Genomic DNA, 23,317 nt, shown 5'->3' with positions numbered 1-23,317 from the left:
ACCTGCGGAGCGAAGTGCGGATGCGACCGCTCGCTCCAACCCCCAATTTGAGGCATTATCAAGTGCTTGTCAAATTGTGAATGAGAGACTGATGAAGTGTGTACAGCCTGCACCTCACATCATGCAGCCTTAGAATGTATAGCATTTTTAACATAGCCCAACGTTTGTATGATAACTAAAGTTACATTAACTCTAAGCATATAGGAGGACCTGTTTCTTTGTTAACCATTCAACACAGAATAGGCGCATGTGCTCACTCCCTCAGATCGTTTGGAGAAAATATCCTTTATTTTTTTCCAGCTATGTTCAATTGTTTTCTTCATACTATAAAAATAATATGAATAAAATAAAATTTTATTGGTCACACACACATTTAGCAGATGTTATTGTGGGTGTAGCGAAATTCTTATGTTACTAGCTCCAACAGTGCAGTAGTATCGAAGAATTCACAACAATACACACAAATCTAAAAGTATGGAATTAAGAAATATATAAATATTAGGAAGAGCAATGTTGGAGTGTTATTAACTAAAATACAGTATATACATATGAAATGAGTAAAGCAGTATGTAAACATTATTAAAGTGACCAGTGATTCCATGTCTATGTACACAGGGCAGCAGCCTCTAAGATGCAGGGTTGAGTAAGCCGGTGGTAGCCAGCTAGTGATGGCACAGAGCTCTAAGCAAATCTTGTCTGCTAAATAAACTAGTGTAGCCCACAGCCATATGGCATAGCCAGATCAGGGCCTAATAACATAAGGACAACTCAGAGTATGCTATTCTGTTCTTCTGAAATAGACTACATTTTCTTCATATCATGTTCCTTTAGACTTGTCTAAAATAAATCATTGATATATTGTGATGGTGTAGGCTGGTATACATGGATTGTTCCATAGGTCTGTGTCAATGGCTTGTAGGCTATACGTGGAAGCCAGGAGATGATAAATATGTTTATGTTGATTAACAGTCAATTACCGTGAGACTGGCTTTTATTTGCTTGACCATCACCGGCTGACGAAATTTCATGCCACAGCCTTAGGGTGAAGGAGAGGAGTACTCCCATAGGTCACTTCAGATATCTCCAACATTCTGTGAGCAGTGTGTGTATCCTGTACTCCTGTACTCTGCATGTGTTCTCGTCATGGTGGTCCGCCACACGTACCTTCCCAGTCTCATTATCAAGTGTGAGTGGATGGCCGGTTGACAGGCCCAGTCCCTCCACAGTGTGACCTTCTCTGTCACGTTGTATTAGCAGCAGGCTATCGAACACTCAGCCTTTGTCACATGGCATAAACGTCCTCTCTCCCTGTGTCCACCTCTCAGATAGGCAGCCCTCAGTGCTGGATACCAGCCGATGACAGTGACCTAAGATGTGTCACTGAGACGAGTGCAATGCGGTAACATCCACCCGCCTACCCCCCCACCTCCCTGTCTGCCAGGCCAGGGTTACAGTGTATCCTAACTTCTGCCAGTTCCGCTGGTCTAGTGGCTATGGAGCTGTGAACCTAGAGTACTAGATCTACCTCTTGTCCCTGGAAATGTTCCAGGAGTTCAGTTGGTTTGTTGATTTCATGCTTGGATTGACTTAATACATTTAGGATAACCTTTGAAAGCAATCCAAACAAAGACGGTCCATTTTTCAGTTCTAGTTCGGGTTCTGCTACAGTAGGCCCTCTTGGCACTCAGGATGCGGTAAGACGGGGCTTATTTTGTAGATCAGGGGGTGCCGGAACAAAAAGTGATAGAGGGGTGACCTGGGGTGCTCTGAAAGAACCGGAATGCAAAATAAAAAGGACACCTTAATAATAAAGCATTGCAGGCGTTATTAACGCTTTTGTGTAGTGGCATAGAGCAGTAGAGTAGAAGTGCTTGCAGGAGTTGCACACATGGGGGATTTTATTTGTAGCCTAGGGTCCCCAAAAAATGTGGCCTTTTAAAAACGCATTTCATGCAATTCTACATAATTTTAAATGACTGAATATTTTTTAATACCACACAAATGATCGAAATGACAGGCTACTTTGACACTGACAAACTGAGACGACCTTGTCTTGAATCCACCAATAGTCTAGGCCTCGGTGTGTGGAGAGACATATATTACACAATATGAGGAGATTATAGCCCTAAAAAAAGCTTTCCAGTTTCACTGACTCATCCAATGATGCGGAGCTCACTCACCGGTGATGGCCGATGCGCTCTCTTGTTTTACTTTGTTAAACAATGCTGTTCGCAATATGCCTATTTGGAAGTTTATAAAATATTTTGGTAGCCTACAGACAGATTAGTCTTCTCTTTTCAGCATGAGCCATTTGCTTTCCAAACTGTATATGATTGTATATGAAATATTGTGAAAGGCCTATTTTGTCTGCATGCTTTTCACTAACAGATTTGCCACGTGGTCCCGACTGTAGGCTATGCCTTGTGATTGGGCTACGCACAATCCACAGCTAGGTATTTAAAAAATAAATGTGTCTGTCATTTTACCCCTTTTTTCTCCCCAATTTCGTGATATCCATTTGCGATCCAATTACGATCTTGTCTCATCGCTGCAACTCCCCAACAGGCTTTGGAGAGAAGGTCGTGTCATGCGTCCTCAGAAATGTGACCAGCCAAGCCGCGCTTCTTAACATCCGCTTGCCTAACCCTGAAGCCAGCCGCACCAGAGTCCCGGAGGAAAACACCCATCAGCTGACGAGGTCGGTTTGTAGGCACCCAGCCTGCCACAAGAAGTCGCTAGAGTGCGATGAGACAAGTAAAGCCTCCCCCCCGGCCAAACCCTCCCCTTACAACGCTGGGCCAAATGTGGTCCACCCTATGGGACTCCCGGTCACGGCTGTTCGAACCCCAGGCTGTAGTGACGCTGTAACACTGCGATGCTGTGCCTTAGACCTCTGCGCCACTCGGGAACCTGCGTTGTTTTTAATAAGCTTATATTGATCCTCTGTGGCTAAATTATACTCCTGGTGTAGTATTCCGAATTATAGCATTTTAGTTCATCTCACTTTAGATATTTATTGTACTTTTTATCCCCTTTTTTTACCCCCTGCGATGCAGTGCCTAAGAACGCTGCGCCACTCGGGAGGCCCGAAACTCACTGGTTATGAGAGAGATTCAGGTGTGCTTCTCTCTCTCTCAACACAGCAATGGCCATGCATGTGTTGGTCTCTAGGCTACAATGTTGCGTTAACCATAAACTCGTTTTATTTAACTAGGCAAGTCAGTTAAGAACAAATTCTTATTTTCAATGATGGCCTAGGAACAGTGGGTTAACTGCCTGTTCAGGGGCAGAACGACGGATTTGTACCGTGTCAGCTCGGGGGTTGGAACTTGCAACCTTCCGGTTACTAGTCCAACGCTCTAACCACTAGGCTACCCTGCCGCCCCAAAATTGACACTGATCGCTTTTATTGGAATTTTTACATCGCAAACAGGATCCGGCTCAAATGAAGCACGGGGTGTGACTGAGATAGAGAATGTGTATAACTGGACATGGAGGAGATGGCATCATGGCGTGGCCGGTGGGTGTCCATATGAAGGACAAGCTCAGCTGACATTAACCCCATCAGAACAGAGTTGTAGATCTCTGGGCAGTAGTCATGATACAGAGTGCCTGGTTCCCTTGACCGCTTGGGAACCATGTCCCCCTCACTGCCCCCCTGTCACTCCTAAAGGCAGACGAGAACAGAGATGACCCCCCCCCAAACCTCACCCCCCTCCGCCCAGTATCAGAGACCCCAAGGCCGATCCCCAATGCCACCGGCTAGCCAGTCTCTCCAGATCAGTTTCACTCTGCACTGGGCAGAAGGCTAGGATATGGACCAAGACACTCTCTCTCTGTCTATCTGTCAGTCTGTCTGTCCATCCAGTCTGGGGTTGTATTGAGGTTTTGCTGTGTCTTGTTGAGTAGCCACCATAATGGGGTGACAAGGCACCGCTGCTCGGTGGTTTGTGTTCAGAGGTTTTGTGACATTTCCTTAAGAAAGAGAGCGATATGTAACAGAGATTACTGATTTCAAGCAGGGGTAGAATGTTTGGTGAGTTCACCTTAAATGCCAAACCGATGACCGTGTTAGTTGGAGATTTTTTTTGTCCTCCCCTTTCTAAGCCTGTGAGCCTCAGCCCAGGTCCGAAGCTCCATGTATAGCCAAGTATCTGCTGTCCAGGAACCAGTGGCGTGGAGAGAGATGAGTAGTGATGAGTCCTGTCAGTGAGTGGCTCTGTAACAAGCAGCTTCTCCCTACAGTCCCTGTACTGTCAGAGTGTATAAGGCCTGACGTCCCAGCCTGCCTGCCTCACCGTAGTACTACTAGTGGTTGTGAGGCTCTGTCCTTGGCCGTACTCCACTCTGTCTTCAGGTAATCACTGTTCTCTGATCCCACCCTGCTCCTGGTGGAATGAGATCACTGCTGGCTTAGGGGGGTTTTGCCCATGATGATGTGGCCTGGGCCCTGGAGGGAGCCAGCCAGGCAGGCAGGCAAGGATCCTGGCTATGGTGATTAGGATCCTGGATAATTACAGAGAAAAGCCAGGAGGCTAGAGGCCCACTGAAGGTTAGCCGTCTGAATCACAAAGGACAGACTGACGGACACGGGGGTCTTGACTGTGGTACGGACTGGGGCGCTCTTCCAACTTCCACTGTCCGCTCCTTTACCGAGCAGCGCCTCAGAAACACGTCCTGGTGTCCTCCCCTGCTGTCGCTGAGTATCCCTTGTTCGTTCTCTTCCCAAGAGCTCTGTATTAAGGACTGTTACATCATCTCTCCTATACACATACACATACTGTATAATCAACTTGAACATCTTATCCGACATAACATTTATGCCTGACACTTGTATGGTACATTAGCGGTATATTTCTTATCAACCATAACGCATACATAATCATCACCCTATAGTCGTTCTTAATGAGTAAGCTTTTACCAGTATTCTGTTTATATTTTCCCTAATATACGCAAAGATATGCTGATGTCATGGACTATAATGCAGTCTGCGCTGATGGATGGTAGCTTTTTGTGAGAATGAAGCAAAGTTCTTTGTCGCCACGAACTCAAAGCGTCAAATCCCCACAGACGTGTGTGTGTTCATTTCCATACGTATGTCTCTCAGCCACTCAGAGTGGCTGGAGCCAATCTCCAGCAATAACACTTTTACTGCACTGCACATTTCACGCTTCATTTGGCTCTGCTGGGCCGTTTGAAGGACTTTATGGCCATTGGACATTAGAGAGAAAGAAACATCAAAACATGGAAACCTCAATGCCACATCTGAATGCTTGCAATAGCAGTCACTCTCCTTAAATTGGCCCAAGGAATCGGTTGTGTGTGTATATCTATGAGAAGGACTTATTTTAAGTGGTCTCAAGCTCCGTTTTAAGATTGAGATGGAATAGAAACTAAGAATGGAAACCAAGATGCACAATAAAGCCAATATGAGTAATTGCACATTTACCAGATGGATAAGAACATTAGACTAGAGAGACATGTCCCCCCCTCAAAATGTACACAAGTCGTAAAGGAGGCCGGCTATGAACAGTTTGTGCTCAGGCTGACCAGTATATAGATATGGTTTGAATGGGAGCGTGGGGGCTGTGGGGACTCACAGGTGGCCAACAATGTGCCACCCTGCTGCCCCACTGGTGGCCAAGCATAGCAATCGCTCTCCCCTTAGGGCTCCAACGCTTTCTGCTGTGTGTGTGTGTGTGTGTGTCACACATGTTTAACACACACACACACACACACAGTCACTCACACAAACATGTCACACATGTTTAACACACACGTGTGTGTGTGTGTGTGTGTGTGTGTGTGTGTGTGTGTGTGTGTGTGTGTGTGTGTGTGTGTGTGTGTGTGTGTGTGTGTGTGTGTGTGTGTGTGTGTGTGTGTGTGTGTGTGTGTGTGTGTGACGAGCGTCTGCCACCAGATTGATGTGAGTGGCTGTGAGACCTTGCTCTTTTCAGACGTGCTCTGCGGTGGCAGCTGGAGTGTGGCATTGGCGGGGCCCCACGCTGACTGGGCGCTTCCAGCCTCCCAGCACCAAGCGTGAGACTGACGGCCACTGACACCTGCCATTTGGACCCTTTTCTGGGTGAAAAATGTCATAATTTTCCGACAGGACCAGGGCCGGTATCTGATCATCAATCCTCCGGCCAAAGTCCCCCGGGTCAGGCTTTGCAGCTGACTGAACAATGGGGCAAAGCTGTTTGAGGTGTGTGTGTGTGTGTGTGTGTGTGTGTGTGTGTGTGTGTGTGTGTGTGTGTGTGTGTGTGTGTGTGTGTGTGTGTGTGTGTGTGTGTGTGTGTGTGTGTGTGTGTGTGTGTGTGTGTGTGTGTGTGTGTGTGTGTGTGTGTGTGAGAAGATAGGCAGAATACATCCATTCACACAGATGCATCACTCTCACTGAAAACCCTAAAATACGCTCTAAGGAGAGCAATCAATTTCCCTTTTTTTAATCACTCCTCAACCTCATCAGTTCAATGAAGTTGAGTTTAATTATAATCAGTCTATTCAACCCAGGATAGGAGGCTGTATGGCCTTTCTGTTCCTGGATCAGCTGATTGGAACCATGTGGCAGGGCAGTCAAATAATTGGATGTAGAGGTTGGACAAAGCCTTGAGATTATCATTATTTGAGGGATTGCACTGATGGTATTGTTGAAGATGTTGACATCATGGTATTTGGAATTTAGTGATCGCTGATTGGTGATGTCACAGAGGATTATTCTAATAATATCAGAGAGAGAAAAAATTGTTCTGCATATAAGGTCCTAAAGTGGGACAATAGACCCAGTTGGTATTAGATAGAACGTCGCAACCCTGCCCACCTGTGGGGAAAACAACCTGTGGTTACCTAGGTTACACCGTTTTGCTCAAAGAAAAAACGTAACCTTTTTCAAATGCAATTTTCTTGTCGTCTGCTTGTTTTAGTCAATTATAAAACTACATTTAAGAAAAGTACAACATGTCTAAAGATAATTGTTCAAAATTGCCTGCATTATCACAATTTAGAAAAACATAATATTGTAGGGCAGCGTTTCCCAAACTCAGTCCTTGGGATTGATTATTTGAATCAGCTGTGTAGTGCTAGGGCAAAAACCAAGCTAGCTACCGATCAGAACATTTTAAAGCTAGCCAAGACCAACAACACCATTAAACGGACTATACAGCTGCAAGTAGTGAGTGGAGTTACAAACAGACTATACTAAACAAGTTGAATGTCTTACCTGTGATTTAGACGTTTTCCCACACACACAGCTACGTGTAGCCTACTTGGACACCACGTCCTCACATTTCTCACTCACACACACTGAATAGCAGGCTCTATTTCCCTACGTGGGAGCATTGTGAACTGTCGGTCAGGATGTTTGACCTGGCTACATGTACATTGTATAACAAAACAGCTTTTCAACATGTTTTGTCATTTCTGTATAACAAAAAAAGCAGATGTACAGTTGTGGGGTTTAATGGAGAGACACATTCAGTTCAATGAGTTGTGGGGTTTAATGGAGAGACACATTCAGTTCAATGAGTTGTGGGGTTTAATGGAGAGACACATTCAGTTCAATGAGTTGTGGGGTTTAATGGAGAGACACATTCAGTTCAATGAGTTGTGGGGTTTAATGGAGACATATTCCGTTCAATGAGTTGTGGGTTTAATGGAGAGACATATTCCATTCAATGAGTTGTGGGGTTTAATGGAGAGACATTCCGTTCAATGAGTTGTGGGTTTAATGGAGAGACATTCCGTTCAATGAGTTGTGGGGTTTAATGGAGAGACACATTCAGTTCAATGAGTTGTGGGTTTAATGGAGAGACACATTCAGTTCAATGAGTTGTGGGGTTTAATGGAGAGACACATTCAGTTCAATGAGTTGTGGGGTTTAATGGAGAGACACATTCAGTTCAATGAGTTGTTGGGTTTAATGGAGAGACGCATTCAGTTCAATGAGTTGTGGGGTTTAATGGAGAGACACATTCAGTTCAATGAGTTGTGGGGTTTAATGGAGAGACATTCCGTTCAATGAGTTGTGGGTTTAATGGAGAGACATTCCATTCAATGAGTTGTGGGGTTTAATGGAGAGACACATTCAGTTCAATGAGTTGTGGGGTTTAATGGAGAGACATTCCATTCAATGAGTTGTGGGGTTTAATGGAGAGACGCATTCAGTTCAATGAGTTGTGGGGTTTAATGGAGATGCATGTTTTGTTCAATGAGTTGTGGGGTTTTAATTGGAGAAAGATTAGTCATTTTTATCTTGTTCATTACGCACTCTTTTCTAAGTGCAACCCCATCTTAAACTTTGTGATGCCTACTAGAATCAACGGCCAAAAGCAGATTGAGTCTAATTCTGTTTGGGGATTTGCTGCTTCCTGTCTCTGTTTCACAGTGTTCTGTATCATGTCACCAAGGGGATGATATTGTCCTTGCTCCTCGCTAACAGACCTGATGATCTGATGCTGAATTTTAATTAGGGAGTGGTTTGAGCGAGGGGTCCAGGGGGGGTGAGGTATCAAAGCTTGTATCCGTCTCCCCCAATGTCTGTCATGACTGGCCGTCAGGGGCAGTGGCATGGAGGGGGTGTGAGAAAGGGAGAGGGCTACAGTAAGACTGGGGTTCGGAGGGAGCTTGGCTGTGACTTTGCCCCAGGACAGGAACCAGGGACAATGGTCTGAGTAAGTGAGTGACAACCCTGAAGGGCCACCAAGTCATCCTTTTCACTTAGAGGCATCCCTTGACTTTGTGCTTGTGTGTGTGTTAGTGTCCACTTAGGCCAGAGCGCAGGGCACAGACAACCTTCTGCTGGCTGCCACGGCGATACCCTCGCCATGACGATGGTCTGGGTAACGTAGAGACAAGGGGTCTAGGCTGTATCTATGACAGGGCTGCTACCAGCTGCCCCAGCAGCACTGCTAATTAATTCAGACATGATAGGGGCTAGCCTCTCTCCCTGTGTCTCTCTTCCTCCCCTTTCCTCTGTCTATCCCTTTCTTATATGACTGTAGAGGTTTTTTGGGGGGCACTTTCCCCTGGGACAGACACTAACTGTACAGACTCCCTTTCAACTGACCCAGAGCATTCTACTGTGTCACATATCACTTAATGAGGAAGAGAGAGTGTGTGTTTGTGTGTTTATTTTATCTGTGGTTGCTGCCTTACTGACGTACAGGGAGACCCATGGCCTTGTCAGTGGATGATGTCCTTCCTCAGCTCAGTGCTGCCTGTATTTGTCAGATATCATTAGGCCTTGTTCTAAGAGACTAGTGCTGGCCTGCTATCAAACTATCAGCACTGAAAGACTACTCTTCCCCATCACTGGTCACCAGCCTTCTCTCTGGAACCTGCTCTAGTGTGTGTGTGTCTGTGCATGTGCAAGCGAGTACATGAACTTGTGTGAGTAATATATATGCTATTTAGCAGACGCTTTTATCCAAAGCGACTTACAGTCATGTGTGCATACATTCTACGTATGGGTGGTCCCGGGGATCGAACCCACTACCCTGGCGATACAAGCGCCATGTATTATCTTTTACCAGATCTAATGTGTTATATTCTCCTACATTCATTTCACATTTGCATATCCTTACAAGACAATTTTTCATCTACTTATTAGATAGATTAACCTATACCTAATATTTGCAAAAGAGAATTATGAGTAGGTGTTTTTTCATCAATGATTGGTTCCCCAAGGTTAAAGGTCACCACAGTTGACCCTTTCTAAAGGTGAGCGGTTACACAGTACTACTGACTGTTGGTCAGAGGTGTCGGACCAGATGGGCCTGTTTCTGAGGAGTTGCCTCCAGGTTCTGGAGTGGCGAGAGAGAGACTCAAATCAAGCTTTATGCTTCACAGGAAAAAATGAATACAACAATAAAAGCTGAAATATTCACTAAACAACAAACCATAAGATAAAAACAAAAGAATGACACATTGAACAGCTAAAAAGCACCCAAAGGAAAAGCAAAGCTAAAACTATATGTTTTAAGTTCTCTTAAATATGTCCACAGTTTTGCCCTCCCTCAGGTTCTCTGGCAGGCTATTCCAGAAGCTGGGGTCATAGTAACTAAAGGCTGCCTCTCCATGCCTCTTGGTCCTAGACTTTGGGATATTTAAAAGAGCAGTGACCTGAGAGTACATTGGGTACCTTGGGTACATAACTGAAAAGCAAGCAAGAAAGAGAGAGAGAGAGCCAGACGGGAGAACAGAACGACCATCTTGTTGCTTCACTCTCATCAGCATGTGTGTTTGTCTTGTTGCCAAGCTCATTTTTTAATTTTTAATTTTACCTTTATTTAACTAGGAAAGTCAGTTAAGAACAAATTCTTATTTTCAATGACGGCCTAGGAACAGTGGGTTAACTGCCTGTTCAGTGGCAGAACGACAGATTTGTACCTTGTCCGCTCGGGGGTTTGAACTTGCAACCTTCCGGTTACTAGACCAACGCTCTAACCACTAGGCTACCCTGCCGCCCCTATATCCATACAGGACATGAGCTTATCTGTCTGTGGCCTGCCATTGGTCCCTGCTTCATGCAAACTCTTTACAATATATGGTCCTGTCTATCTCAATCACAGTGTTTATTGTATCTCTGTTTTTTTTGTCTCTTGTCTGTTCTTGTCACTATGACTGTTTGTCTCTGCTTCTCTGTGTGAGAGTGGTGTGTGTTTGGGTGTGTGCCCTGTGCTGTGACCTCCTAATCCGTCTGACTGTCTTATTAATGACCAGCTTGCCGACTCCATATTCTCTGACCCTGCTGAAGGTCATGTGCCAGCGCTCGTTAGCGCTGTCACTACGAAGACATGTCAGCTGTCAGCAGAAGCGGGAGTGGGGGGTTCTAATGCAGAGACTGCTAGAGTAGTCAAATGGGGGAGGGAGAAAGATGGGAAGAGAGAGGGGACAAGTTAATTTAACATGTAATTCTTGTCAGACTTCTGTCGGCTGTTGCTAAACAGGATGGTACTAATTGGCAAGGTTGTCGTGGCAGAGGCCCCCATTCTAGGGTATTTTGATGTGGCTGTAGTGAGAAGGGGATCTTAAGAGGTTTGGTTGTACCAACAGTGGGTGTAAGAGGGGCAGGCGTTGACCTCTCATCACAAAGGTCAGCTAGATATGAACACTGAGGAGAGATGCTCCCCATCGGATCTGTAAATCCAAGAGGAAAGAGAGAAGGGCATACCCTGAAGATGGAGGATGGATCAGTGGCATGACTTTATAATAACACCTCTAACCGGACATGCAGGATAATATGGCAATTGTGAGATGATACAAAATGCATCATGCGGGATGATTTCTGTATTTTGAAAGTTACATATCTTAAACTTGATTGCTGACAAGCAAAACATTTTGGGACTTTGTCAACAACTGACTAATGAAACAAATACCCATAGATCGTTTTTGGGTGGAGTTTTCCTTTAATGTCTTCAATTCCCCCACCATTTCTCAGTCATCATCCTACAATAGATGTGTAGTAGTGGCAGCAGCAGCAGCAGCAAAAAAAGAAACGTCCCCTTTTCAGCTCCCTGTCTTTCAAAGATAATTCGTAAAAATCTGAATAACTTCACAGATCTTCATTGTGAAGGGTTTAAACACTGCTTGTTCAATGAACCATAAACAATTAATGAACATGCTCCTGTGGAACGGTCGTTAAGACACTAACATCTTACAGACGGTAGGCGATTAAGGTCAAAGTTATGAAAATTTAGGACACTGAAGAGGCCTTTCCACTTACTCTGAAAAACACCAAAAGAAAGATGCCCAGGGTCCCTGCTCATCTGTGTGAATGTGCCTTAGGCATGCCGCAAGGAGGCATGAGGACTGCAGATGTGGACAGGGCAATAAATTGCAATGTCCGTACTGTGAGATGCCTAAGACAGCACTACAGGGAGACAGGACAGCTGATCATCCTCGCAGTGGCAGACCATGTGTAACAACACCTGCAAAGGATCGGTACATCCGAACCACACCTGCGGGACAGGTCAGGATGGCAACAACAAATGCCTCAGTTACACCAGGAATGCACAATCCCTCAATCAGTGCTCAGACTGTCCACAATAGGCTGAGAGAGGCTGGACTGAAGGCTTGTAGGCCTGTTATGTCCTCACCAGACATCACCGGCAACAATGTCACCTATGGGCACAAACCCACCGTCGCTGGACCAGACAGAATTGGCAAAAAGTGCTCTTCACTGACTAGTCACGGTTTTGTCTCACCAGGGTTGATGGTCGGATTTGTGTTTATCACCGAAGGAATGAGAGTTACACCGAGGTCTGTACTCTGGAGCAGGATCGATTTGGAGGTGGAGGGTCCGTCATGGTCTGGGGCGGTGTGTCACAGCATCATCGGACTGAGCTTGTTGTCATTGCATGCAGTCTCAATGCTGTGTGTTACAGGGAAGAAATCCTCCTCCCTCATGTGGTTCCCTTCCTGCAGGCTCATCCTGACATGACCCTCCAGCATGACAATGCCACCACGCACAGAATGAGCAGTATGGCAGGTTTTCTGCAAGACAGGAATACCAGTGTTCTGCCATGGTTAGCGAAGACCCCGGATCTCAATTCCATTGAGCACGTCTGGGACCTGTTGGGTCGGAGGGTGAGGGCTAGGGCCTTTCCCCCCAGAAATGTCCGGGAACTTGCAGGTGCCTTGGTGGAAGAATGGGGTAACATCTCACAGCAAGAACTGGCAAATCTGGTGAAGTCCATGAGTTGTTGAGTCTTGTTATGTTCATACAAATATTTACACGTTATGTTTGCTGAAAATAAACGCAGTTGACAGTGAGAGGACATTTCTTTTTTTGCTGAGTGTAGTAGTAGTAGCAGCAATATAGTCGTCCTCATTTAACGTGTTCTATCGTCCTCATTTAACGTGTTGAAAATAATGAACATTGAAATGTTACTGTGGCTACAGTAGGTTTGACTCTGAGTTAGAGGCCTTCAAACATGGACCTGGGGCTTTCCCCATCCGGACCTGATATGCATAAATAAAAAATGTCACTATAGAGACCCGTTGCGAACGGACCAGAACACAATTAGACCCGTTCCTGGTCAGACCCGGTCCAATCCGAGTGAGGGAAGCAGCAGAGAAGTAAATGTTTAAGCGACCTTATTAACCGAAGCTGATAAAGAGCGAGGGAGAGGTGGTCGAGAGAGTTGACGGTCTAGCAGGGGCCGTGCAGTGTGTGAAGGCTACTGTGAGTGTGAGTGAGTGACACGGGAACAGGGAGGAGGGAAGGAGAGATGGCAACCGACCAAGCCAACTCACGCTACAGCAGACTAATACACTATATATATATACATACACTATATATACAAAAGTATGCGGACACCCCTTTAAATTAGTGGATTTGGCTGTTTCAGCCACACCTGTTGCTGACAGGTGTATAAAATTGAGCACACATCCATGCAATCTCCATAGACAAACATTGACAGTAGAATGGCCTTTTTGAAGAGCTCAGTGACTTTCAAAAGTGGCACCGTCATAGGATGCCACCTTTCCAACAAGTTAGTTTGTCAAATTGTGGCCCTACTAGTGCTGTTATTGTGAAGTGAAAATGTCTTGGCGCAAAAACGGCTCAGCAGCGAAATGGTAATCCACACAAACTCTCAGAACTGGACTGCTGAGTGCTGTAGCACGTAAAAACCGTCTGTCCTCGGTTGCAACACTCACTACCGAGTTCCAAACTGCCCCTGAAAGCAATGTCGGCACAATAACTGTTTGTCGGAAGCTTCATGAAAAGGGTTTCCATGGCCAAGCAGCTGCACACAAGCCTAAGATCACCATGCGCAATGCCAAGCGTCAGCTCGAGTGGTGTAAAGCTCTCTACCATTGTACTCTGTGGAGTAGTGGAAACGCTCTCTGGAGTGATGAATCACGCTTTACCATCTGGCAGTCCGACGGACAAATCTGGGTTCGGCGGATGCCAGGAGAACTCTACCTTCTCCAATGCATAGTGCCAACTGTAAAGTTTGATGGAGGAATAATGGTCTGGGGTTGTTTTTTCATGGTTCGGGCTAGGCCCCTTATTTCTAGTGAAGGGAAATCTTAACTCTACAGCATACAATAACATTCTCATTGATTCCAACTTTGTGGCAACAGTTTGGGTAAGGCTCTTTCCTGTTTCTGCATGACAATGCCCCCGAGCACAAAGCGAGACCCATACAGAAATGGTTTGTCGAGATCGGTGTGGAAGAACTTCACTGGCATGCACAGAACCCTGACCTCAACCCCATCAAACACCTTTGGGATGAATTGGAACTTTGACTGCGGGCCCGGACTAATCGCCCAACAACAGTGTCTGAACTCACTAATGCTCTTGTGGCTGAATGGAAGCCAGTCGCCGCAATGTTCCAACATCTAGTGGAAAGCCTTCCCAAAAGAGTAGATGCTGTTATAGCAACAAAGGGGGGGGACCAACTCCACATCAATGCCCATGATTTTGGAATGAGATGTTCGACGAGCAGGGGTCCACATACTTTTGGTCATAAAGTGTAGTTGCCATAGCTAGGTTATTTATCATCCAATACGATTACGTGGTACCTGTCTTGACTGCATCAAACCAGGAGAAGCTAGTTAAACTAGCTAGGCTAATTGAGGCTACATGCGCTTTCTCGTCCTACACAGTTACACACAACAATTCCATCCAGAATATAAAGTAGCATCCTACCTGTAGGCTTTTGGTCTTTGTAGCCTATCATTCTCCTTTATAACTTTTAATTCCACCTTCCATTGTTTCTCCTAACTTTTGTCCCACACGAAGGCTCTATGCCTGTATCCTTTTGCCACTTTGATGACTAACGATTGGCCAACAACAAGCTACACGCGCCACTTTGGTGGAAAGCAAAGAGCAGCAGCATGAAATATACCGTTTTTCTCTCTCTCTCTCTCTCTCTCTCTCTCTCTCTCTCTCTCTCTCTCTCTCTCTCTCTCTCTCTCTCTCTCTCTCTATCTCTCTATCTCTCCATCTACTGCAGCAGTCGTGATCGGATCTGTATGGGTCCTTCCGGACAAGTCAGTTAAAGTTACACATACCCAAGACCCGTGACAATCATATCAGATCCGACCAAGACCTGTGACATTATATAGAATTCTGGATCCGGAACCTCTCGGATCAGGTCTCGGGTTTTCGGGTACGGGTGATGATGTTAATATTATTGCTCGATATTTCCACATTTTATTTATTTTTATTATGACTGGTGTTTATGGGCCAAACATTTCTGAAGTGCTAAGCCTATTCTGTCCCAAGGTCCCAATAAGGATTTCATTCTGTATTTTATTATTTATCTTCTGCTGTTGAAGCAAACGGTAGCAGTACACTTACAAGTCCTCTAGATGGCAGTAGTGTCACACTACAACTGGATTCTCTGTACACACACACACACACACACACACACAAACTAAGCTTGGAGGTTAAGTCCATTAGTTAAGGATTCATTCTGTCCTTTAGCTCTGCATCACCCTACATTGTCTTATGTCTGCTGGGGCTCCACCTTTTGGCTTTTACCCTCACATCAGGTATATTTCTGGAACTAATGGCCATATTTTAAAAGTAACAAGCAACACAATGGTAAAACTGTTAAGGTATTTGGATGTGCTTGAGTGCTTTACGACCAATTAGTCATAGAATTGAAAATAATAGATAATGCCGTTTTTGAATGTATGTATGCATGGTAGACTTCTATAGTTGAGAACATGTCCTAGGCATATTCATGTAGATAAACGAGCAGAAGCATTCGCCTTGGCCTCTAACCTTATTTGCTTGATGAAAAGGTCTGTGATCACCGGAGTTGGAAGAGAACGTTAGAGATAATTACCATGGTGAAAGGTTAGATTTATTGAGTCGGTGTCTACGACAGAGGGCCTCGAACAGAGAAAGGAGAGCTTGTTACTGAATGAATGAATTGATTTGTAGGTAATGGTGCATTTGACACTAGCCATCTAAGTGGTGCTGAGAATACATCAGTGGAAGGAGGGGCTCTGCGAGTGATGTGATGGTTATGACAGTACATTGACTCTTTCTTATGAACCTTAATCATATTATTTTTGTACATCTTTATTAGGGCTATTTGTTTTTCCTCCATCTTCCCCATTCGCTTACTTTTTTTCATTATTTTTTCACCTAAAAGCTTCCTTAAAAGCAATGTGGATCAGTCTCACAAACCTGAGCTTATGACATCCTTGATAGTCAAAGAAAAAGTAGTGTATGCATGAAAGGCAGGAAGGAACAGCAGGGCCTTATGGACTTAAGAATCTAGTATTGATGCTTTGTGAGAAGATGATATTTTAGTAGAAAGAAGAGGCTGGAGGAAAATGGCACTTGGAGGGGGGGGGGGGATATATGAATATAGATGCACACTCATGTACTGAAACTTTTGAGAAGAGAGTAACAATACGAGTGGGCTTTGGTATGAGTGTGAGTAGTTCTGCCACTGGTTGACTGCTACTGTGTGATCCTGGCTGCTACTGTAGACTTTGTCATTGTGCTAATGCTAGTTAGCATTGGGTCCAGTAAATACCTTCACCTTCCTTCAAACTGCACGCAGAGACATACAAATAGTATCCATGACTTCATCCGACTGGGTAAGTAGAACAAAGCACTGAATTGCCAAATTGTTGAACTATTCCTTTAACCACGTGTTCTCTCTGTCTCAGCATCACCAGCGAGGCAGGGGCATCCATCTACAGTGTGAGCCCAGCGGCAGTGAAGGAAATGCCTGATCTGGACCCCAACCTGAGGAGTGCAGGTGAGATACACCTCAGTCAATGGGCATGTCATGCCAAATAGTGTCCACTTGCCAAAATATGTCCTCCCCTCTTGCATCACAATGGGATTTGAGAAATAGACCATATGTGTTTTATGGTTACATACACCAGATAGGTGCAGTGAAATGTGATGTTTTACAGGGTCAGACATAGTAGTACAGCACCGCTGGATCAAATTAGGGTTCAGTGCCTTGTTCAAGGGCAGAAGGACAGATTTTTCACCTTGTCGGCTCGGTTATTCAAACCAGCAACCTTTCGGCTACTGGCCCAACGCTCTAACTGCTAGGCTATATGCTGCCCTAATTAGGAGTTAGCCTCCGTTGCTAGAAGTTGCGAAATTCGGACTGGTCTACATAATGAACCTTAACCTCTGTTGTTATGTTGGTGGCTTAGCTCTTTGCTGGATTCTAGTCTGCTCTTCTGAGTCCTGCTCTGCTGTCTGGTCTGGCCAGGCAGCTCACATCTCTGCTGTCTGGTCTGGCCAGGCTGCTCTCATCTCTGCTGTCTGGTCTGGCCAGGCTGCTCTCATCTCTGCTGTCTGGTCTGGCCAGGCTGCTCTCATCTCTGCTGTCTGGTCTGGCCAGGCAGCTCTCATCTCTGCTGTCTGGTCTGGCCAGGCAGCTCTCATCTCTGCTGTCTGGTCTGGCCAGGCAGCTCTCATCTCTGCTGTCTGGTCTGGCCTGGCAGCTCTCATCTCTGCTGTCTGGTCTGGCCTGGCAGCTCTCATCTCTGCTGTCTGGCCAGGCAGCTCTCATCTCTGCTGTCTGGTCTGGCCAGGCAGCTCTCATCTCTGCTGTCTGGTCTGGCCTGGCAGCTCTCATCTCTGCTGTCTGGTCTGGCCAGGCTGCTCTCATCTCTGCTGTCTGGTCTGGCAGCTCTCATCTCTGCTGTCTGGTCTGGCCTGGCAGCTCTCACCTCTGCTGTCTGGTCTGGCCTGGCAGCTCTCATCTCTGCTGTCTGGCCAGGCAGCTCTCATCTCTGCTGTCTGGCCAGGCAGCTCTCATCTCTGCTGTCTGGTCTGGCAGCTCTCATCTCTGCTGTCTGGTCTGGCCTGGCAGCTCTCATCTCTGCTGTCTGGTCTGGCCAGGCAGCTTTCATCTCTGCTGTCTGGTCTGGCCAGGCTGCTCTCATCTCTGCTGTCTGGTCTGGCCAGGCTGCTCTCATCTCTGCTGTCTGGTCTGGCCAGGCAGCTGTCTGGTCTGGCCAGGCAGCTGTCTGGTCTGGCCAGGCAGCTGTCTGGTCTGGCCAGGCAGCTCTCATCTCTGCTGTCTGGTCTGGCAGCTCTCATCTCTGCTGTCTGGCCTGGCAGCTCTCATCTCTGCTGTCTGGTCTGGCCTGGCAGCTCTCATCTCTGCTGTCTGGCCAGGCAGCTCTCATCTCTGCTGTCTGGTCTGGCAGCTCTCATCTCTGCTGTCTGGTCTGGCCTGGCAGCTTTCATCACTGCTGTCTGGTCTGGCCAGGCAGCTTTCATCACTGCTGTCTGGTCAGGCAGCTCTCATCTCTGCTGTCTGGCCAGGCAGCTCTCATCTCTGCTGTCTGGCCAGGCAGCTCCCATCTCTGCTGTCTGGTCTGGCAGCTCTCATCTCTGCTGTCTGGTCTGGCCTGGCAGCTCTCATCTCTGCTGTCTGGTCTGGCCTGGCAGCTTTCATCTCTGCTGTCTGGTCTGGCCTGGCAGCTTTCATCTCTGCTGTCTGGTCTGGCCTGGCAGCTTTCATCTCTGCTGTCTGGTCTGGCCTGGCAGCTCTCATCTCTGCTGTCTGGTCTGGCCAGGCAGCTCTCATCTCTGCTGTCTGGTCTGGCCAGGCAGCTCTCATCTCTGCTGTCTGGTCTGGCCAGGCAGCTCTCATCTCTGCTGTCTGGTCTGGCCAGGCAGCTTTCATCTCTGCTGTCTGGTCTGGCCTGGCAGCTCTCATCTCTGCTGTCTGGTCTGGCCTGGCAGCTCTCATCTCTGCTGTCTGCTCTGGCCTGGCAGCTCTCATCGCCCCCACTGTCTGTGTGCCTGTAAGGGTGAGAGAGCGGAAGTGCACTGCAGAACACAACTGACAGCACTGTAGGCTTGCCTGCCTGCCTGTCTACCCACTAAACTAATCAGTCATGAAGGGGTCAACCTTGACACAAAACATCCTGGTTAAACACTCTAGTTATGTTGCCCAGGACTTTCTCACACCACTGCATTTGTTTTAAGGTCAATAACTTCAGTTGTTGGTAGCTCTCAAGCACTGACATTAACCTGAACTATCCCACATCAGTCAACACTGACATGGTGCCATGTTATTGACAAACTCTTCTGGTCCCTTATCCTAGCAGTCTGGTCATCTCTGTAGAACTCATCATGTTGCTGTGAAATCTGACTTCCCTCAGGGTCCAGGCTGTGTGACGGACCACACAAACTCTCTACACTCTGCACAATGCGCCATCTCAAACACAGAAACACATTTAAGAAACTCTGGAAAAGAATCAAATGCTCTCCAAAACAGGATTTGAGAATTATTCCAGACTTCCTCTATAAAAACAGTAAATCAAGCTGTGGATTTATTCATACATTGTCCTCTGGTCAAGAGCGCTAGCAAGCCCAGGGAGACATATTTATCCCCTTAATGAAAGGCGTAAGTAATGTTGTGTTTTATTTTGGATGTGTGTAATAATGTGTGGGCATTTATCTTGGATGCAATAGAGTAGAATGTTTAGAAGGACATTGTAGAAAGATTGTTCTGGGGGGGGGGGGTGCTTTCAGTATGTGGATGTGCTTGTCAGCGTAGAGTGTGTTTTTTGAACAAAGAGGGCCTTAAGGGCTTGTTGTTTTACACCACACTTCCAAATTCTAGAACTCTTCCCCCTGCTCTGGTCGGTCTGAACTCCTGAGAGGGAGTACTGATGCCCCCTAGTGTGGAAAGGTAATGACAACACCCTTAGATTTTCCACTGCCCCTCTGTCGGGACTCTGAACTCCGATGCGATGGTTATATGACATTGAGTGGGAGACGGTAGTGGCTAGATCATGAGCATTTTGTTGAGTGTCTGAGTGGATAGTTCTGTGGTTCACTGGTTCACTATCAGGCTAGTGGATGCATTGTGGGTGTATGTATTTAAATCAGTGATGACGAAGTGTTTTGTTATTGATTCAATATGTAATTATGTGTGAATATGTAAGTAGACCGCTTGATTGTAGCCTATGTTACATCATACAAGACTATATTTGAAATGACGGTGATGCGGGTGTTTGTTTGAGTAAAGTGGCTGGTGATGAATGTTGGACTGGTGGATGATATGGTGAAGTGCATTATGGTGGAGGACTGTCTAGATGTGCGAGGCCGAGTCGGTGTGAAAGAGGAGGAGGATGTGGTGGTGTGTTTTGCTAGATGACTCGCTGGATGTACGTAGTTGAGGTGGGACTGGGACGGAGGAGCATGTGGAATCAATGCCTCACTCTCTGCATCTCTCCTTGGAAGCCTGTGGGAAACTGCAGCCTGCAACAATATTTAGACAGGGATGGCATTTCAGCCCAGGCCTTGTACAGCACACACAAAAGCACTTCTCTCCTCCGAGTCCTCTCGCCGTAATAGGGGGGTCATTTGTAAGCAGAGACTAGCAGTGCTCTCTCCAGCACTTATTGAAAAGTTTACTAGCCAAGCTAAAGATTCACCAAGGAGAGGAATCTGGCATGGACTGGATGTTTGGTAGCTCTCCAGTGGGTTAGCGCTGATAGGCTCTCTCTCATAGACTGTCATGGTCAGTTCATTGGTGACTCCACTATTTGTGTAAAATTCTTGTGGTTTTTGAATGATATGTCCCTAGCATGCTCTATTAATCACATGTTGGCCCTAGCATGCTCTATTAATCACATGTTGGCCCTAGCATGCTCTATTAATCACATGTTGGCCCTAGCATGCTCTATTAATCACATGTTGGCCCTAGCATGCTCTATTAATCACATGTTGGCCCTAGCATGCTCTATTAATCACATGTTGGCCCTAGCATGCTCTATTAATCACATGTTGGCCCTAGCATGCTCTATTAATCACATGTTGGCCCTAGCATGCTCTATTAATCACATGTTGGCCCTAGCATGCTCTATTAATCACATGTTGTCCATCTCTTCCACTGTTTTAGGTCCGTGTTTAACCAAACACACTCAACTGGTCCCATTCACCAAACTCCGTTATGTTGTCATTGGCATATAAACAGATGACGTTCGCAAGCTCTCGCTGGGGTTTATTTCTCTTTTAATTAGAGTTTTATTGGCTTTAAATTGAGTTTGGTATTAGGTCTATTTGCATCTATTTTGAGATTCTACTGCTGAGAACTCCGTTAATGTGATCTCTACGAGGAATACGAGCGTTAAGGGTGTGTGTGTGTGAGCTATTTTGTGTATTTGGATTGGAAATAGTTTCTGTTCTCATATGTTGTAGTGGCTGTGAAATGATGTCATGTGTTTAGTAATGTTTATCATTTTTCTTGTCAGCCACCCTGGAGAAGGGATTTAGCTACATTTAACTCGACTTCAAGTATTACAAACATCATCATTAAACGTGTGTGTGTGTGTGTTTGCACGCGTTTGTGTGTGCGTGCTGCATCTCTTCTCCTGAAGTGTACACTTGTTCACTACTTCCAACAAATCTAAAAACCTTGTATTGGTGGAGGAATGGGCTGCAGGGAGGTTCCACCATGCTTCTTATATATGTGTACCAGTTGTACGTGTACCAGTCATTTCCTTCCACATGAACAAGTGCATACTTTGGGAGGAAGATGGGATAATAGCCAGGGGAGAATCTCAATTGCATCTCCTTGATTCCTTGTAACCTATCACCTCGCCGCCTCCTCAAAACCCATTTAATGAGATCCAATGTGTTTTGAGAAGGATGCGAGGAATCAAGGAAATTCAATTGAGATTCTCCCAGTGTGTTTATGTGAGAAAGCAGGGCTGTCTCCAGATGTGTCCTGGAGACAGGTGGGTGTAGTTCAGTGACAGGTGCAGGCACTCTAATTGGCTTGCAGCCGTGGAGTTCATTAAGATGATCCCCCACCAATCATGAGTGCCCTTAGGACAGCCCCTAACATGCATATTTAATAAGTGTAATCAAGTCTGTTACTATATGAAATATGTCATTTATTGTTTTACTTTTCATCATCCCTCCTGGTATTTTAAAAGACAATTTCTCTGTTTGCGTGTATTGGTTAGGCCTAATAGTAATTAATTAGTTTGTGTTGGGCTATACTTTTCCCAGTGTCCATAGGGAGACGAGTTCAGGACCCGCTGGCTGAGCTGGTGAAGATTGACCCGAAACACATCGGCATTGGAACCTACCAGGTTAGTGATTCCCTTAACACTCAGTCCTCACACTGTCTTCTACCTCTCATCTCTCTCCCTTTACACTCAGTCCTCACACTGTCTTCTACCTCTCATCTCTCTCCCTTTACACTCAGTCCTCACACTGTCTTCTACCTCTCATCTCTCTCCCTTTACACTCAGTCCTCACACTGTCTTCTACCTCTCATCTCTCTCACTCAGTCCTCACACTGTCTTCACTCAGTCCTCACACTGTCTTCTACCTCTCATCTCTCTCCCTTTACACTCAGTCCTTGTCTTCTACACTCAGTCCTCACACTGTCTTCTACCTCTCATCTCTCTCCCGTTACACTCAGTCCTCACACTGTCTTCTACCTCTCATCTCTCCCTTTACACTCAGTCCTCACACTGTTACACTCAGTCCTCACACTGTCTTCTACCTCTCATCTCTCTCCCTTTACACTCAGTCCTCACACTGTCTTCTACCTCTCATCTCTCTCCCTTTACACTCAGTCCTCACACTGTCTTCTACCTCTCAGTCCTCACACTGTCTTCTACCTCTCATCTCTCTCCTTTACACTCAGTCCTCACACTGTCTTCTACCTCTCATCTCTCTCCCTTTACACTCAGTCCTCACACTGTCTTCTACCTCTCATCTCTCTCCCCTCAGTTACACTCAGTCCTCACACTGTCTTCTACCTCTCATCTCTCTCCCTTTACACTCAGTCCTCACACTGTCTTCTACCTCTCATCTCTCTCTCCCTTTACACTCAGTCCTCACACTGTCTTCTACCTCTCATCTCTCTCCCGTTACACTCAGTCCTCACACTGTCTTCTGCCTCTCATCTCTCCCTCCCTTTACACTCAGTCCTCACACTGTCTTCTACCTCTCATCTCTCCCTCCCTTTACACTCAGTCCTCACACTGTCTTCTACCTCTCATCTCTCTCCCTTTACACTCAGTCCTCACACTGTCTTCTACCTCTCATCTCTCCCTCCCTTTACACTCAGTCCTCACACTGTCTTCTACCTCTCATCTCTCCCTCCCTTTACACTCAGTCCTCACACTGTCTTCTACCTCTCATCTCTCTCCCGTTACACTCAGTCCTCACACTGTCTTCTACCTCTCATCTCTCCCTCCCTTTACACTCAGTCCTCACACTGTCTTCTACCTCTCATCTCTCCCTCCCTTTACACTCAGTCCTCACACTGTCTTCTGCCTCTCATCTCTCCCTCCCTTTACACTCAGTCCTCACACTGTCTTCTACCTCTCATCTCGC

At 46.1% G+C, this 23,317-nt stretch overlaps 1 protein-coding gene across 4 annotated transcripts in view; it reads left to right on the top strand.

Moving 5' to 3' along the window:
- The window catches only part of srbd1 (S1 RNA binding domain 1), a 106,783-nt gene that overhangs the window by 43,626 nt on the left and 39,840 nt on the right, over positions 1–23,317 (top strand). For all 4 annotated transcript variants that reach the window (XM_046357344.1, XM_046357342.1, XM_046357343.1 and 1 more), the window contains exons 15-16: positions 16,642–16,733; positions 21,977–22,059. In XM_046357344.1, coding sequence (XP_046213300.1) covers positions 16,642–16,733; positions 21,977–22,059 — 175 coding nt within the window. The remainder of the gene's footprint in view (positions 1–16,641; positions 16,734–21,976; positions 22,060–23,317) is intronic.

This window comes from Oncorhynchus gorbuscha, linkage group LG07 (assembly GCF_021184085.1).
Source record: "Oncorhynchus gorbuscha isolate QuinsamMale2020 ecotype Even-year linkage group LG07, OgorEven_v1.0, whole genome shotgun sequence".
In the NCBI taxonomy this organism is placed as follows: Eukaryota; Metazoa; Chordata; class Actinopteri; order Salmoniformes; family Salmonidae; genus Oncorhynchus; species Oncorhynchus gorbuscha.
This window is presented reverse-complemented; position numbering and strand designations above follow the sequence as displayed.